Source organism: Somniosus microcephalus, chromosome 25 (assembly GCF_052327205.1).
Source record: "Somniosus microcephalus isolate GS21.2 chromosome 25, FLI_Smic_1.0, whole genome shotgun sequence".
Taxonomy (NCBI): Eukaryota; Metazoa; Chordata; class Chondrichthyes; order Squaliformes; family Somniosidae; genus Somniosus; species Somniosus microcephalus.
The window spans coordinates 5,074,302-5,092,852 of NC_141011.1; the positions used below are offsets into that span (position 1 = coordinate 5,074,302).

The 18,551-nt window shown below is 49.1% G+C and overlaps 1 protein-coding gene across 2 annotated transcripts in view; it reads left to right on the forward strand.

Moving 5' to 3' along the window:
• epha8 (eph receptor A8) overlaps positions 1–18,151 on the forward strand; it is a 782,627-nt gene extending 764,476 nt beyond the window's left edge. For both annotated transcript variants that reach the window (XM_085966785.1, XM_085966786.1), the window contains exon 17: positions 18,023–18,151. In XM_085966785.1, the coding sequence (XP_085822911.1) occupies positions 18,023–18,137 (115 nt within the window). In that variant the 3' untranslated portion in view covers positions 18,138–18,151. The remainder of the gene's footprint in view (positions 1–18,022) is intronic.
• The last annotated feature ends 400 nt before the right edge of the window (positions 18,152–18,551 follow it).

Consider the following 18,551-nt stretch of genomic DNA (forward strand, 5'->3'; position numbering starts at 1 on the left):
AATCTTTGGAATTTTCTACCCCAGAGGGCTGTGGAGGCTCAGTCATTGGGTATATTCAAAACAGAAGTCGATAGATTTCTGACTAGTAAAGGCATCAAGGGATATGGTGATAGGGCCGGTGAATGGAGTTGAGGCAGAAGATCAGCCATGATCTCATTGAATGGCGGAGCAAGCTCGAAGGGCCGAATGGCCCACTCCTGCTCCTATTTCTTACGTTCTTATGATCTGCCGGGGTTATGGTGGAAGTCTGGCGGAACCCCTGACGATATTTGGGGCCTTACTATTTAGGGTATACGCCCTTTCACTGTTCTTTTCCCCAAAAAGTACTACTTCACATTTCTCTGCATTGAACTGCATCCACCACCTACATGCTCACTCTACTAATCCCCGGCAGTCAGCCTCACAGTTTGCCATTCCACCCAAATTGGTATCGTCAGAAAACTCAATATCATTCCTCATGCCTCTGTCCAAATCATTTATATAAATTATGTAAGAGGTCCCAGCACAAATCCCTGGGGCATACCATTATCCACATCTGATAGTCTGTAGAGCATCCATTTAGCCTTACTCATTGCTTTTTGTCCCTTAGCCATCCCTCGGTCCATGCACTACATTCCCTTTAATACCATGTGTCATACTTTTCATGGCAAGTCTCTCGTGTCACCTTGTATACAACATCCATCACATTCCCTTTATCGACACACTCTGTGATTTCCTCAAAAAATTCAATTAAATTAGGCAAGCATGATTTTCCCATTACAAACCCATGCTGACTGTTCCTGATTAGCCTGTGCCTTTCTAAGCGTTCAGTAATTTCATCCCACAGTTTACCCATAATCAAGGTGTGACCAATTGGCTAATTGGGATGCGCACTCGTTCAAATGAAGTGCCACACAGGGTTCTTCTGCAACTTGAACCTTTGCAGTATGGTTTTTGTATTTCTATTCAAATGCACTATCCCACCACAAGACATAACCCCTCCACACCCCCCCCGCCACACACACACACACGCAGTCTAACAAAAGACAGATTGTTGTCCACAGCGCAATAATTTGGCACTAATTTCCACATAATTGATCATTTCAGAGACGACAAAGACAAAGTGGGAGACAGCTAGTTCACTAAGTTAGGAGGCAGTAAGCTGTGTGGATGGGAGAAGGAAGTTACAAAGGGACATGGATTGGTTCAGGGAGTGGGTAAAACTGTGGCAGCTAGAATTCCACATGGGGAAACATAGAAACATAGGAAAATAGGAGCAGGAGTCGGCCATTCGAATCTGCTCCGCCATTCAGTATGATCATGGCTGATCCTCTATCTCAATACCATATTCCCGCTCTCTCCCCATACCCCTTGATGCCTTTTGTGTCTAGAAATCTATAAGAACATAAGAAATAGGAGCAGGAGTAGGCCAATCGGCCCCTCGAGCCTGCTCCGCCATTCAATAAGATCATGGCTGATCTGATCCTAACCGCCAATCCACTATCACAGAACCATCTCCTGAATCTAACAGAATTAGACACATGAAATAGGAGCAGGATCAGGCTACACGGCCCCTGGGCCCACTCCGCTACCCACAGGGCCATGTCCGATCCGAACCTAGACTCATGTCCAAATTCCTGCCCGCTCCCCGTAACCCTTAATTCCCTTTACTTCTAGGAAAATGTCTATTTCTGTTTTAAATTTATGTAATGATGTAGCTTCTACAGCTTTTTGGGGCAGCATATTCCATGGACCTACCACCCTCTGAGTGAAGTAGTTCCTCCTCATCTCAGTTTTGAAAGAGCAGCCCCTTATTCTAAGAATATGCCCCCTAGTTCTAGTTTCACCCATCATCGGGAACATCTTCCCCGCATCCACCCGATCCAACACCTTCACAATCTTATATGTTTCAATAAGATCGCCTCCTTCTTAAATATATTCAGTGGCTTGGCCTCCACAGCCTTCTGTGGTAGAGAATACCACAGGTTCACCACCCTCTGAGTGAAGAAGTTTCACCTCATCACAGTCTTAACTGTCCTACCCCATATCCTGAGACTGTGACCCCCTCGTTCTAGACCCCCCAGCCAGGGGAAACATCCTCCCTGCATCCAGTCTGTGAGATCATCCATTTTGGATCTGAGGAAGACATATTGGAATATTGTCTTAATGGTGAGAGACTAGGAACTGTTGAGGACGAAAGGGACTAAGGTGTCCATGTACACAATTCATTAAAAGCTAGTGCACAGGTACAAAAAGTAATCAAAAAGGCTAATAAATGTTGGCCTTTATCTCAAGGTGGCTGAAAGAGGAGGAATGATGCTTCAATTGTACAGAGTCTTGGTCAGGCCCCATCTGGAGTATTGCATTCAGTTTTGGGCACCATCAGGAAGGATATATTGGATTGGCGCGAGTACAATTATACCAGAGCTTAAGTGTTAAATCATGAGGAAATGTTGCATAAACTTGGCTTGTATTCCTTTGCGTTTTGAAGTTTGAAGGGTGATCTATTCAAAATGATAAAAGGATTTGATAGTTTCTCCGTATCTATCCTATTTCCTCTGGAGGGTGAGTCCAGAACAAAGGGGCACAGTCTTAAAATTAGAGCCAGACCGTTCAGGAGTGACACCAGCAAGCACTTTCACACAAAGGGTAGTGGAAACCTGGAACTCTGCCCAAAAGGGCTATGCATTCTGGGGGTCAATTGAAATTTTCGAGACTGAGATCGATAGATTTTTGTTAGGTAAGGGTATCAAGGGAAATGGAGCAAAGGCGGGGAAATGAACTTGAGGTACAGATCAGCCCTGATCGAATTGAATGGTAGAACAGGCTCGAAGGGCTGAATGACCTCCTCCTGTTCCTATGTTTACACGGGTAGTGCTATTCTAACTCTTTTCATTGCACCCTTAAGGAGACACTGGGTTGCCCAAATCAAAGAAATCTAACAAAAGTGCCCCATTTTTTTAGAGGGGCATAAACAATAAACACTCAAATCATACCAAAGAAAAAGGAAATTTACGAAATTAAATCATAATACAGTATTATTTTCTGTATTGACAATACACTCCAGCCTCTGTGGTGCCCACCACTCATGATAGGCCTCAAGCGTACCAGCGGACACTGCGTGCTCCCTCTCCATGGCCACGTGGGTGCGGACATAGCCACAGAAGAGAGGCGGGCAGCCAGAGTGACCCCCCCCCCCCACCACCCTGTCCATGGGCCAAGTCTAACCTGAACCTGTAGTAGTGCTGTTCTAAGGTTGAAGTAAAGATATGTTATTGGGCAGAGTGGAGACAGTTCCATGCTGGTATTGGCTGCAAAATGAGGGGGAAAGTGTTTTGTGTTTCTCAGTAGCATCTTTCATCCTGATCATAAATTTAATGTTAGAAGCTTAAGGCACAGAACACGGCATGACTTCAGTTCTTCTTCAATAATGTAGCGAGAGTTTACATGACAAGAGTGTATGACAGTGCAGTGTACTCCAGTTGTGTGAACTGGAGTCTCGTTTCCCAGGACATATTCCAAAAACGTCAAGCCGAGAGGAATGATCTGACTGATGACTTGAAGCTGACTTTAAATAAGCCCTTCTTTCACCCCCACCAGGTGAACTCTTACTAGGGAGTAAATGTTCACCCAGACACGTCGAGGTTCTACCAGGCCTCTGACTGTAGAGCTGAACCAGCTTGGGCTTTGCTCAGAGTTTAATTGAAGTGTGATTGATTTCCAGCTAAGTGAGCAGCCAGGACTGGATTACAGCAGCAGTTTTGGATCCATGCTCCCAACTGGTTCGTGCATTGATCCAAGACAATGGAATAGTTTCACACAAAGGTCCAGCTAACAATGTGAAGTTTGTACACATGCCAACCAATTCATGCAACCAAGCTCAACCCTCTTCGGTTGGCATGCTATGCATAAAAATAATTAAAGCATAAATAATCGTGATTTTATTTTCATAAAAAAATTAATGTGCTTATTAGTGTTCAAAATGTAATGAGGTTCTTAATTTTTATTACTTTTAGTTTTGTAATAAAAATTATCAGAAGTGTAATCAACTAAATAATCAACTAAATGCCTTCCTTCGAATATTTCAGTTACAATTTGCAGGCAATCTAATTAAACGTTGATGTTTTCCACTTATAAAGTGAACCTAAAAATTCCTTTAAGTATAATTGATTTAATTATCTCCCTCTTCAGGTGAAATGGGATTAGTGAGTGGGGGATAATTGGTCCAGCGTGTGCAGATGTCATTCAGTCTCCAGTTTATAGTCATATCTTCAGTCATTGTTTTAATATAAATATACTTTACAAACTTGCAGCAAGTCAGGAAGCAGAGATAAACAGAGTTTGGTGCAGCATAAGAGTTTTACCGCAGTCCAGGGAGACGCAAAATTGAGGAAGTACATTGCCACCACTGGTAGGAAGGTATCATTACAGTGTGACACGTTTACATAGGCTATTGCCATTATCAATCTAGACAGGTGTTTATAATGGGAAATGTTGACACAGGAAGTGCACACAGACATTTGATTTTTAATATATTTATACATATATAAATTGGTTATTTTCCAATATTTTTCATCAGTTTATAGCCAACCTAATTAATGTTCAGGGAGAAATATTAAAAATGATTGCAAAAATCATTTGTTTGTGTATTTCATAAGAACATAAGAAATAGGAGCAGGAGTAGGCCAATCGGCCCCTCGAGCCTGCTCCGCCATTCAATAAGATCATGGCTGATCTGATCCTAACCGCCAATCTACTATCACAGAACCATCTCCTGAATCTAACAGAATTAGACACACGAAATAGGAGCAGGATCAGGCTACACGGCCCCTGGGCCCGCTCCGCTACCCACAGGGCCATGTCCGATCCAAACCTAGACTCATTTCCAAACTCCTGCCCGCTCCCCGTAACCCTTAATTCCCTTTACTTCTAGGAAACTGTCTATTTCTGTTTCAAATTTATGTAATGGTGTAGCTTCTACAGCTTTTTGGGGCAACATATTCCATGGACCTACCACCCTCTGAGTGAAGTAGTTCCTCCTCATCTCAGTTTTGAAAGAGCAGCCCCTTATTCTAAGACTATGCCCCCTAGTTCTAGTTTCACCCATCATCGGGAACATCCTCCCCGCATCCACCCGATCAAGCCCCTTCACAATCTTATATGTTTCAATAAGATCGCCTCTCATTCTTCTGAACTCCAATGAGTAGAGTCCCAATCTACTCAACCTCTCCTCATATGTCCATCCCCTCATCCCCGGGATTAACCGAGTGAACCTTCTTTGTACTGACTTGAGAGCAAGTATGTCTTTTCTTAAGTATGGACACCAAAACTGTATGCAGTATTCCAGGTGCGGTCTCACCAATACCTTGTACAACTGAAGCAATACCTCCCTATTTTTATATTCTATCCCCCTAGCAATGAAAGCCAACATTCCATTGGCCTTCTTAATCACTTGCTGCACCTGCATACTAACCTTTTGTGTTTCGTGCACCAGGACCCCCAGATCCCTTTGTACTTCAGTATTTTCCAGTTTCTTGCCATTAAGATAATAACTTGCTCTACGATTTTTGCTGCCAAAGCGCATAACCTCACACTTTCCAGTATTGTATTCCATCTGCCAAATCTCTGCCCACTTACTTAGCCTGTCTATGTCCACTTGCAGGATTTTTATGTCCTCCTCACTCACTACTTTCCCTCCCATCTTAGTATCATCTGCAAACTTTGATATGTTACACTCGGTCCCCTCCTCCAAATCGTTAATATAGATTGTTAAGAGTTGGGGACCCAGCACTGACCCCTGCAGAACACCACTAGTTACTGATTGACAGTCTGAGAATGAACCATTTATCCCAACTCTCTGCCTTCTGTTAGATAGCCAATCCTCTATCCATGCCAGAATATTACCCCCAATCCTGTGATTTTTTATCTTAAGCAATAATCTTTTGTGTGGCACCTTGTCAAATGCCTTTTGGAAGTCTAAATACACTACGTCCACTGGTTCCTCTTTATCCACCCTATATGTTACTTCCTCAAAGAACTCCAGCAAATTTGTCAAACATGACTTCCCCTTCATAAAACCATGCTGACTTTGTCCTATTAAATTACAGTAAGTGGCAGATGGAGGGAGGGTGTTGAGGAGGGATAGAGAGGCATCGGCTTGTAGCTAGTGGGTGGTCTGGTGCAAATGCTGGGACAATTTTCCTTTGGAAAGAAGTGCCCAACCCCAGTTCACCCTTCTGCTGCTGCTCCTCCTGGAGTGCTTTCTGCATGTAGTGCTCCAGAATCAGATAGGACTTAGAGCATTCACAGCACCGGGAGCCACACAGCACCCCCTCCTCCACCCATCAAACACACATCAAAGTCCGCCAACTCACCTTGCTCAAGCGGCTATTCGTCATACGTGAGCCCGGGCAGCTGAAAGACTATTCAACTGCAGGAGGCAACCCAACTGATTCTGCTCTTACCCTCACAAGATGGCCACCCACACACATATTTTCTGTTCGGAGTCACTGGTTAGCAATCAGGAACAGGAATCACGGCTGATTTTTCTTTCGCTAACCGAGGGCTACTCAGTGCCTATGAACATAAGAACGCAAGAACATAAGTAACAGGAGCAGGAGTAGGTCATTCAGCCCTTTGAGCCTGCTCCGCCATTCAGTAAGATCATTGCTGATCTTCTACCTCAACTCCACCTTCCCCCACTATCCCCATATCCCTCGATTCCCTTTGTGCTCAAAAATCTATCGATCTCTGTCTTGAATATACTCAACGACTGAGCCTCCACAGCCCTCGGGGGTAGAGAATTCCAAAAATTCACAACCCTTTGAGTGCAGAAATTCCTCCTCATCTCAGTCCTAAATGGCCGACCCCTTATTCTGAGACTATGACCCCTAGTTCTAGACACCAAAGCCAGGAGAAACAGCCTCTCGGCATCAACCCTGTCAAGCCCCTTAAGAATTTTATACATATCAATGTTATAATCCAGGCTGCGACCAGCTACAGTAGCCCAAGTTGGGACCTTCCTAGTCTGTATGGGGCAGTGCCAATACCTACTGAGCTAATGGAGCAGCTTCGATTTATTTACTTAGGCAAGAATATTTAGCCAGGATGTGTATCAGAAAGCAGGCTCTGCTTTAGGCCCTGTGTAGCAGCGATACGTACACAGCTAATGAAGAAATTCAAGAAAGAAAATAATTAAACAAACTACTGGAAATGTTGGAAATACTCATCAGCCCCATCATCATCTGTAAGGCTAATATTCGGGTGAAAGGCTCTTCCTCAAATGGAACCAGCCCTTTATAGATCACCAAGGAGCAAGCCAGCTGCTGACTTGGTGTAGTGGAGCTTTCACTGAAACCTGCTCGGTTGGAAAGGTTAATATACAAAGTGCCCGCAGCCTGATGTAGCCGGGGATCTGAATCTGATGGAACAGCTCGCCTTTCATTGCTGATATAACTTGATTTCTTCATCTGTTCTCTTCGCCACCTCATCAAATATTTACTGCATTTAAAAAAAAACATTTGCTTTGTTCTGAGTACCGACTTCAGAAGCTGTAATTGGCTGTAGTGAGCCTTACTGACACAGCAGGGAGACTGGTGACCCAGGACTCAGTTAGCAGACTGCCTTCAGCCAGTGCTGGTGCTCTCAAACACGAATTAGACAGCAATGGTCCAGTCACCCTTTCACTGACCCACACCGGCCTCAGCACAACATCTGAAACACAAGGCAGGCAAAATAAACCAACAAAACAGTTAGGTTTTTTTTTGACTAAAGTGTTTCGTCTCACATCAGTGCACTTTGAAAATAAAATCCTTTTGCGGATTGTAGCCTTGGTACAAGCTTTCTTCTGCTTTGTTCTCAGTGAAGGGACCAGGCCAGGCAGGTCACAAGTTAAACTTCAAGTACGTGTCTCAACCATAACCTTGCCTCAGTTAACCCAACTGCACCAGAGCTGCATTGCCATGCGCCACACTGTCAAATCTTGTGGTATCTCTGAATGAGATTGCTCAATTAGTGCTAAATTACTGCGAGTTGTGTGCTGTGGGCCGGCATCCTTGGGGAATGGGATTGAAACTGTTGAAACCCATCTTGCTTTGATCAGCCTTTACAGAAAGAAAAGACTTTCCTTCCATCTGTCCAATTGACATCAATCAATAGTCTGCTTCATCCACGTAAACAATATAGACTGTCACAGTGATTGAGATCTTAGTGATTGAGGCGGTGTTAGTCTAGCAATTCCGTCTTTCAACCAAAGGTATTTTGAAGTTCAAGTCTCTCTTTTTTGTTGGATATGGCTAATTAAAAAACAGACATCTGACGGCAATCAGTCCTCACAGGAGCAGACACTACAAATGTTTAAAAATATCAGTGCGCGTATGAAGATTCACCAGATTGGGGAATTCCTTCATTATAAAAGCAACAGCAGTGTAAAACAAAACAGCTTTTATTAACTCACGCTCCCCAAGGCTTAAAGCCTGCTTCCCAGCTTTACTGGAAAGTTCCAGCGAGCTTATGATATATTGGCCCGCATTTTGCGGTCAGCGGTGAAGGAACGTCGCTCGCCATTCACTACTCTTACCATTCACTACCCTCACCGCTCACTACTCTCGCCGTTCACTCTCACCGTTCACTCCTCTCACCGTTCACTCTCACCGTTCACTCCTCTCGCCGTCCACTCTCGCCGTTCACTCTCGCCGTTCACTCTCACCATTCACTCTCGCCGTTCACTCTCGCCGTTCACTCTCACCACTCACTCTCACCGTTCACCCTCGTCGTTCACTCTCACCGTTCACTCCTCTCGCCGTCCACTCTCGCCGTCCACTCTCACCGTTCACTCTCGCCGTTCACTCCTCTCGCCGTCCACTCTCGCCGTTCACTCTCACCGTTCACTCTCGCCGTTCACTCTCACCGTTCACTCTCGCCGTTCACTCTCGCCGTTCACTCTCACCGTTCACTCTCACCGTTCACCCTCGCCGTTCACTCTCACCGTTCACTCTCGCCGTTCACTCTCACCGTTCACTCTCACCGTTCACCCTCGTCGTTCACTCTCACCGTTCACTCCTCTCGCCGTCCACTCTCGCCGTCCACTCTCACCGTTCACTCTCGCCGTTCACTCCTCTCGCCGTCCACTCTCGCCGTTCACTCCCACCATTCACTCTCGCCGTTCACTCTCGCCGTTCACTCTCGCCGTTCACTACTCTCGCCTTCACTCTCGACGTTCACACGCGCCATTCACTACTCTCACTGTTCACTCTCACCATTCACTCTCACCGTTCACTCCTCTCGCCGTCCACTCTCACCGTTCACTCTCGTCGTTCACTCCTCTCGCCGTTCACTCTCGCCGTTCACTCTCACCATTCACTCTCACCGTTCACTCCCACCATTCACTCTCGCCGTTCACTCTCACCGTTCACTCTCGCCGTTCACTCTCACCACTCACTCTCACCGTTCACTCTCACCGTTCACCCTCGTCGTTCACTCTCGCCGTTCACTCCTCTCGCCGTCCACTCTCGCCGTTCACTCCCACCATTCACTCTCGTCGTTCACTCCTCTCGCCGTTCACTACTCTCACTGTTCACTCTCACCATTCACTCTCACCGTTCACTCCTCTCGCCGTCCACTCTCGCCGTTCACTCTCACCGTTCACTCTCGCCGTTCACTCTCACCGTTCACTCTCGCCGTTCACTCCTCTCGCCGTCCACTCTCGCCGTTCACTCTCGCCGTCCACTCTCACCGTTCACTCTCACCGTTCACTCTCACCGTTCACCCTCGTCGTTCACTCTCACCGTTCACTCCTCTCACCGTCCACTCTCGCCGTCCACTCTCACCGTTCACTCTCGCCGTTCACTCCTCTCGCCGTCCACTCTCGCCGTCCACTCTCACCGTTCACTCTCGCCGTCCACTCCTCTCGCCGTCCACTCTCGCCGTTCACTCCCACCATTCACTCTCGTCGTTCACTCCTCTCGCCGTTCACTACTCTCACTGTTCACTCTCACCATTCACTCTCACCGTTCACTCCTCTCGCCGTCCACTCTCGCCGTTCACTCTCGCCGTTCACTCTCACCGTTCACTCTCGTCGTTCACTCCTCTCGCCGTTCACTCTCGCCGTTCACTCTCACCATTCACTCTCACCGTTCACTCTCGCCGTTCACTCTCACCGTTCACTCTCACCGTTCACTCTCGCCGTTCACTCTCGCCGTTCACTCTCGCCGTTCCCTCTCACCGTTCACTACTCTCGCCTTCACTCTCGCCGTTCACTACGCTCGCCGTTCACTCTTACCGTTCACTCTCGCCATTCACTCTCGCCATTCACCCTCGCCATTCACTACGCTCGCCGTTCACTCTCGCCGTTCACTCTCGCCGTTCACTCTCGCCGCTCACTCTCGCCGTTCACTCTCGCCGTTCACTCCCACCATTCACTCTCGTCGTTCACTCCTCTCGCCGTTCACTCTTGCCGTTCACTCTCACCATTCACTCTCACCGTTCACTCTCGCCGTTCACTCTCACCGTTCACTCTCGCCGTTCACTAAGCTCGCCGTTCACTCTCGCCGTTCACTCTCACCGTTCACTACTCTCGCCTTCACTCTCGACGTTCACACGCGCCATTCACTACGCTCGCCGTTCACTCTCGCCGTTCACTCTCGCCGTTCACTCTCACCGTTCACTACTCTCGCCTTCACTCTCGCCGTTCACTCTCACCGTTCACTACTCTCGCCTTCACTCTCGCCGTTCACACGCGCCATTCACTACGCTCGCCGTTCACTCTCGACGTTCACACGCGCCATTCACTACGCTCGCCGTTCACTCTCGCCGTTCACTCTCGCCGTTCACTCTCACCGTTCACTACTCTCACCTTCACTCTCGCCGTTCACTCTCGCCGTTCACTCTCACCGTTCACTACTCTCGCCTTCACTCTCGACGTTCACACGCGCCATTCACTACGCTCGCCGTTCACTCTCGCCGTTCACTACTCTCACTGTTCACTCTCACCGTTCACTCTCGCCGTTCACTCTCGCCGTTCCCTCTCACCGTTCACTACCCTCGCCTTCACTCTCGCCGTTCACTACGCTCGCCGTTCACTCTTACCGTTCACTCTCGCCGTTCACTCTCGCCCTTCACTCTCGCCGTTCCCCCTTGCCGTTCACTACGCTCGCCGTTCACTCTTACCGTTCACTCTCGCCATTCACTCTCGCCGTTCACCCTCGCCATTCACTACACTCGCCGTTCACTCTCGCCGTTCACTCTCACCGTTCACTCTCGCCGCTCACTCTCGCCGTTCACTCTCGCCGCTCACTCTCGCCGTTCACTCTCACCATTCACTCTCGCCCTTCACTCTCGCCGTTCCCCCTCGCCGTTCACTACGCTCGCCGTTCACTCTTACCTTTCACTCTCGCCCTTCACTCTCGCCCTTCACTCTCGCCCTTCACTCTCGCCGTTCACTCTCGCCGTTCACTCTCGCCGCTCACTCTCGCCGTTCACTCTCGCCATTCACTCTCACCCTTCACTCTCGCCGTTCCCCCTCGCCGTTCACTACGCTCGCCGTTCACTCTTACCGTTCACTCTCGCCCTTCACTCTCGCCGTTCACTACGCTCGCCGTTCACCCTCACCATTCACTCTCGCCGTTCACCCTCGCCGTTCACTACGCTCGCCGTTCACCCTCGCCATTCACTCTCGCCGTTCACTCTCGCCGTTCACCCTCGCCATTCACTACGCTCGCCGTTCACTCTCGCCGTTCACTCTCGCCGTTCACTACTCTCGCCGTTCACTCTCGCCATTCACTACTCTCGCCGTTCACTCTCACCGTTCACTACTCTCGCCGTTCACTCTCGCCATTCACTACTCTCGCCGTTCACTCTTGCCGTTCACTCTCGCCGTTCACTCTCGCCGTTCACTCTCGCCGTTCACTCTCGCCATTCACTCTCGCCCTTCACTCTCGCCGTTCACTCTCGCCGCTCACTCTCGCCGTTCACTACTCTTGGCGTTCACTCTCGCCATTCACTACTCTCGCCGTTCACTCTTGCCGTTTACTCTCGCCGTTTACTCTCGCCGTTCATTACTCTCGCCGTTCACTACTCTCGCTGTTCACTACTCTCGCCGTTCACTCTTGCCTTTCACTCTCGCCATTCACTCTCACCGTTCACTCTCACCGTTCACTCTCGCCGTTCACTACTCTCACCGTTCACTCTCACCGTTCACTCTCGCCGTTCACTACTCTCGCCGTTCACGCTTGCCGTTCACTCTCGCCGTTCACCCTCGCCGTTCACCCTCGCCGTTCACCCTCGCCGTTCACCCTCGCCGTTCACTCTCGCCGTTCACTCTCGCCGTTCACTCTCGCCCTTCACTCTCGCCGTTCACTCTCGCCGTTCACTCTCGCCCTTCACTCTCGCCGTTCACTCTCGCCCTTCACTCTCGCCGTTCACTCTCGCCGTTCACTCTCGCCGCTCACTCTCGCCGTTCACTACTCTTGGCGTTCACTCTCGCCATTCACTACTCTCGCCGTTCACTCTTGCCGTTTACTCTCGCCGTTCACTCTCACCGTTCACTACTCTCGCCGTTCACTCTCACCGCTCACTCTCGCCGCTCACTCTCGCCGTTCACTACTCTCGTCGTTCACTACTCTCGCCGTTCACTACTCTCACTGTTCACTCTCACCGTTCACTCTCGCCGTTCATTACTCTCGCCGTTCACTACTCTCGCTGTTCACTACTCTCGCCGTTCACTCTCGCCCTTCACTCTCACCGTTCACTCTCGCCGTTCACTCTCGCCGTTCACTCTCGCCATTCACTCTTGCCGTTCACTCTCACCATTCACTACTCTCGCCGTTCACTCTCGCCGCTCACTCTCGCCGTTCACTACTCTCGTCGTTCACTACTCTCGTCGTTCACTACTCTCGTCGTTCACTACTCTCACTGTTCACTCTCACCGTTCACTCTCGCCGTTCACTACTCTCGCTGTTCACTACTCTCGCCGTTCACTCTCGCCATTCACTCTCGCCCTTCACTCTCACCGTTCACTCTCGCCGTTCACTCTCGCCGTTCACTCTCACCGTTCACTACTCTCGTCGTTCACTCTCACCGCTCACTCTCGCCGCTCACTCTCGCCGTTCACTACTCTCGTCGTTCACTACTCTCGTCGTTCACTACTCTCGCCGTTCACTACTCTCACTGTTCACTCCCACCGTTCACTCTCGCCGTTCATTACTCTCGCCGTTCACTACTCTCGCCGTTCACTACTCTCGCCGTTCACTCTTGCCTTTCACTCTCGCCATTCACTCTCACCGTTCACTCTCACCGTTCACTCTCGCCGTTCACTCTCGCCGTTCACTCTCACCGTTCACTCTCGCCGTTCACTCTCGCCCTTCACTCTCACCGTTCACTCTCACCGTTCACTCTCGCCGTTCACTACTCTCGCCGTTCACTCTTGCCGTTCACTCTCGCCGTTCACTCTCGCCGTTCACTCTCGCCCTTCACTCTCGCCATTCACTCTCGCCGTTCACTCTCGCCCTTCACTCTCGCCGTTCACTCTCGCCGCTCACTCTCGCCGTTCACTACTCTTGGCGTTCACTCTCGCCATTCACTACTCTCGCCGTTCACTCTTGCCGTTTACTCTCGCCGTTCACTCTCACCGTTCACTACTCTCGCCGTTCACTCTCGCCGCTCACTCTCGCCGCTCACTCTCGCCGTTCACTACTCTCGTCGTTCACTACTCTCGTCGTTCACTACTCTCGCCGTTCACTACTCTCACTGTTCACTCTCACTGTTCACTCTCACCGTTCACTCTCGCCGTTCATTACTCTCGCCGTTCACTACTCTCGCCGTTCACTACTCTCGCCGTTCACTCTTGCCTTTCACTCTCGCCATTCACTATCGCCCTTCACTCTCGCCGTTCACTCTCACCGCTCACTCTCGCCGCTCACTCTCGCCGTTCACTACTCTCGCCGTTCACTACTCTCGCCGTTCACTCTTGCCTTTCACTCTCGCCATTCACTATCGCCCTTCACTCTCGCCGTTCACTCTCACCGCTCACTCTCGCCGCTCACTCTCGCCGTTCACTACTCTCGCCGTTCACTACTCTCGCTGTTCACTACTCTCGCCGTTCACTCTTGCCTTTCACTCTTGCCTTTCACTCTCGCCTTTCACTCTCGCCATTCACTCTCGCCATTCACTCTCGCCCTTCACTCTCACCGTTCACTCTCGCCGTTCAGTCTCGCCGTTCAGTCTCGCCGTTCACTCTCGCCGTTCACTCTCGCCGTTCACTCTCGCCGTTCACTCTCGCCGCTCACTCTCGCCGCTCACTCTCGCCGTTCACTACTCTCGTCGTTCACTACTCTCACTGTTCACTCTCACCGTTCACTCTCGCCGTTCATTACTCTCGCCGTTCACTACTCTCGCCGTTCACTACTCTCGCCGTTCACTCTTGCCTTTCACTCTCGCCATTCACTCTCGCCCTTCACTCTCGCCGTTCACTCTCGCCGTTCACTCTCGCCGTTCACTCTCGCCGTTCACTCTCGCCGTTCACTCTCGCCGTTCACTCTCGCCGTTCACTCTCGCCGTTCACTCTCACCGTTCACTACTCTCGCTGTTCACTCTCACCGTTCACTCTCACCGTGCACTACTCTCGTTCACTCTCGCCGTTCACTCTCACCATTCACTCTCGCCGCTCACTACTCTCGCTGTTCACTCTCGCTGTTCACTCTCGCCGTTCACTACTCTCGCTGTTCACTCTCACCGTTCACTCTCACCGTGCACTACTCTCGTTGTTCACTCTCGCCATTCACTCTCACCATTCACTCTCGCCGCTCACTACACTGACAGCTGCCCACAGACTTTTTGCGGGTGTTTGAACGTGGACTTGCTGTCATTGGGCATCTGATCCAGCACGGCGCCCTCTACAGGGGGTCTGGGACCTGTGTGTGAGCAAAGAAAGCAACAGCAAGGCTCTTCAACCAATCAGATTGAAGAATCCTTACTGAGACACTCAGGGCTGGATTTTCATTGAGGAGGCGGGGCTACAACTTTTGGGGTTGTAGTCCCGCCTCCGTCGAGATCTAGCCAACCTACGCGATTTAGACTTGATTGACCTTGTTGAGCCCATCCAGTGGGCTCAGCAGGCCAATTAAGGGCCACCCAGCAACAGATGATGTCACAGATTGAAATTTCATCTGTCAGGAGTTTTTGACAGATGAAATATCAGCGTTTGACAGCTGTATGAAGCTGTCAAACACTGACAATCTGTACTCCAAGTTAATTCCTTCCTCTCAGGATGAATTAGATATCTCCCTGGAACAGAAAGTAGAATGCTGCAATTTTTGACAGCTCGCAGCCATTCTGCTTTCTGTGCCGGTGAGATGAGGGACTCCCGAGACCTGAAGGAAGGAAGGCTGTAAAGGTAAGTAAAGGTATGTAAAAATTATCTAAACACACCAAACACACTTACCTTTGCACTCATGCACCCATCACTCACCTGAACACCGGACATCTCGACCCCTCCAAGCCCTTCATCCCGACGGTCCACCTCCTCTAACTTGGCGTGGTTTGGCGCCGTCGGGAATCCCACACTCCAACATTAAAAATAGGGATTAGGCTAAAAACTGCCTGTTAACTACCTGTTAACTGGCAGTTATTTGGCACTAATCCGCTTCCCGCCTCGGGTAGGCGGGTCCCAGTGCGGGGCGGGTACCCGCCTCCTTTGAAACTGGCATGGAACCTGGTTGGGTGCGGGAAGGGGTCGGGACCCCCGATTTCAGGATTGTAACCCCCTACACGCCTTCAATCCCGCCTCCACGGCCCAATGAAAATCCAGCCCGCAGAGTCTGAACCAGGAAGTATAAACTAGGAAGTTTAAATTAGATTTAAATCATGTACAGAATGCAAAATAAAGATTGGGAAAGAAAGATGGGATTAAGAGAGAGGGAGAGATAAAAACGACAGAAAATGTAAAAAAAAGTTATTTTAATTTAAATTGTTTAAAAAAATCATCGAATCATAGAAAGTTACAGCACGGAAGGAGGCCATTTCGGCCCATCGTGTCCGCGCCGACCAACAAAGAGCTATCCAGCCTAATCCCACTTCCCAGCTCTTGGTCCGTAGCCCTGCAGGTTACAGCATCCCAAGTGCACATCCAAGTACTTTTTAAATGTGGTTAGGGTTCCTGCCTCTACCACCCTTTCAGGCAGTGAGTTCCAGACCCCCACAACCCTCTGGGTGAAGACATTTCCCCTCAAATCCCCTCTAAACCTTCCACCAATTACTTTAAATCTGTGCCCCCTGGTTTTTGACCCGTCTGCTAAGGGAAATAGGTCCTTTCTATCCACTTTATCTGGACCCCTCATAATTTTATACCCTCAATAAGGTCTCCCCTCAGCCTCCTCTGTTCCAAGGAAAACAGACCCAGCCTATCCAGTCTTTCCTCATAGCTAAGATTCTCTACTCCCAGCAACATCCTTGTAAATCTCCTCTGTACCCTCTCTAGTGCAGTCACATCTTTCCTGTAATGTGGTGACCAGAACTGCACGCAGTACTCTAGCTGAGGCCTAACTAGTGTTTTATACAGTTGAAGCATAACCCACCCCTGCTCTTGTATTCTATGCCACGGCTAATAAAGGCAAGCATTCCGTATGCCTTCTTAACCACCTTATCTACCTGGCCTGCTAACTTCAGGGATCTGTGGACATGCACTCCAAGGTCCCTTTGTTCCTCTACACTACTCAGTGACCTACCATTTCATGTGTATTCCCTTTCCTTGTTAGCCCTCCCCAAATGCATTACCTCACACTTCTCCGGATTGAATTCCATTTGCCACTGTTCTGCCCACCTGACCAATTTATTGATATCTTCCTGCAGCCTACAGCTTCCTTCTTCAGTATTAACCACACAGCCGATTTTAGTATCATCTGCAAACTTCTTAATCATACCCCCTATATTCAAGTCTAGATCATTGATATATACCACAAAAAGCAAGGGACCTAGTACTGAGCCCTGCGGAACCTCACTGGAAACAGCCTTTCAGTCACAAAAACACCCATCAACCATTACCCTCTGCTACCTGTCTCCGAGCCAGTTTTGAATCCAACTTGACACTTTGCCCTGTTATCAGCCTCAGTCATCATCCTGGGTAGGCCCTTTACATTATATGAAGTAGTTCTCTCTGATCCATTGTCCCTCTTCTGAGCTTCAACCCATGGCCTTCTCATTGAGCATGGAATCCGTGGATTGTTCTACAATTCATGTTACCAATCGTGGTCTGATCCTCAAGTACCAAAATAGATTTGAGCTTGTTTTGGAAAGCCTTTGACTTAAGCCCTGGGCCCTGACCATCACACATTTAAATACTGACGCTCTTTGTAGTTGTGTTTGAGACTCGCTCTTCATTTCAAGATATTTTCTCCTTTTTTCCCTCTCTTGAATTTCCCAAACAGAGAGGCTAGGAGCCTTGCCTCCAGCGCTGCACCTTCTCTAATCATCAGCAGGTGCCTGGGAGCAGGGTCTCAACCAGCTCTCTTTCTGTGGGGAAGGCCTGGCTCCTGTTTAGCACCTCCTCTCGTTTATTAGCGACTCAGTTTGGTTCATAGGTCCAGCGTGCTGTGGCCCTGCCTCCAATACTGCAGTCCATCTCTACGAGATGCTTACACACTGACATTATTGGCTGAGCATCTGTGGAGCTTTGAATCCTTAAACCCCGTTCCTCCTCTAACGGGTAACCTTTGCTGAATGGTTTCACCCGAGTACTTTTTATGTAAAAAGGCAGGCGCCATTCTGAAACTGAACAGTTTAGAAAATGTTTCCGACACAAACATCAATTAACATTCAGTTCTGTTCCTTTCGACGGAATTGAGCTCAATACTTAGATCATGACGGCCTATGTTTTTGTACTGATTTCAACACTGTGCCCACTCAGCTTAAAGAACAAATATCCATGGAGGAACTAATTGGGGCTGAATGTAATTAAGCTGCATAGAAGCTGTGGACTCTGGGCTCATTGCTATGGGTGTAAACTCTTCAATGTCTTTTCTTTTTCCTTCCTGTCTTTGCCGCTCAATCACAGGGATGTCCGAAGGCTTGGAATTACTTTGATGGGACATCAGAAGAAGATTCTCAGCAGCATCCAGATCATGAGGGCACAGCTAATGTGCACAAACGGCCCGGGCATCCATGTATAGCCAGCGAGAGGTTACCACAGAACGTACAATAGCTCACGGCTGGCGTGTAATAAGGCACTATGGAAATCAAAATGGCTGAACATCAGACTTTTACAATTTTGCCTTTAATATAAAACACAAAAGATTTACAAATGTAAGAGATGGGTACTGCTTCTCTCCTGACAGAACTCCTTGGATAATCTCACGGTCATTACCTACCATTTTATAATGGATGATCTTCATCAGGCAGGCGGGCTTCTCTCGTGGACTGAACCGTGCTCAGATGTGGTAACGGCCAAGTTCAACTCCTTGGTGCACCAAACTGACACTGGGTTAACTGCAAAAACAAGAAGTGGGCGTGGGGGACTTGTGACGCTGTAGAAATGGTGAAAGTACCGCAGTCCAACAGCGTGCACTGACTACAGTAAGGGAGCT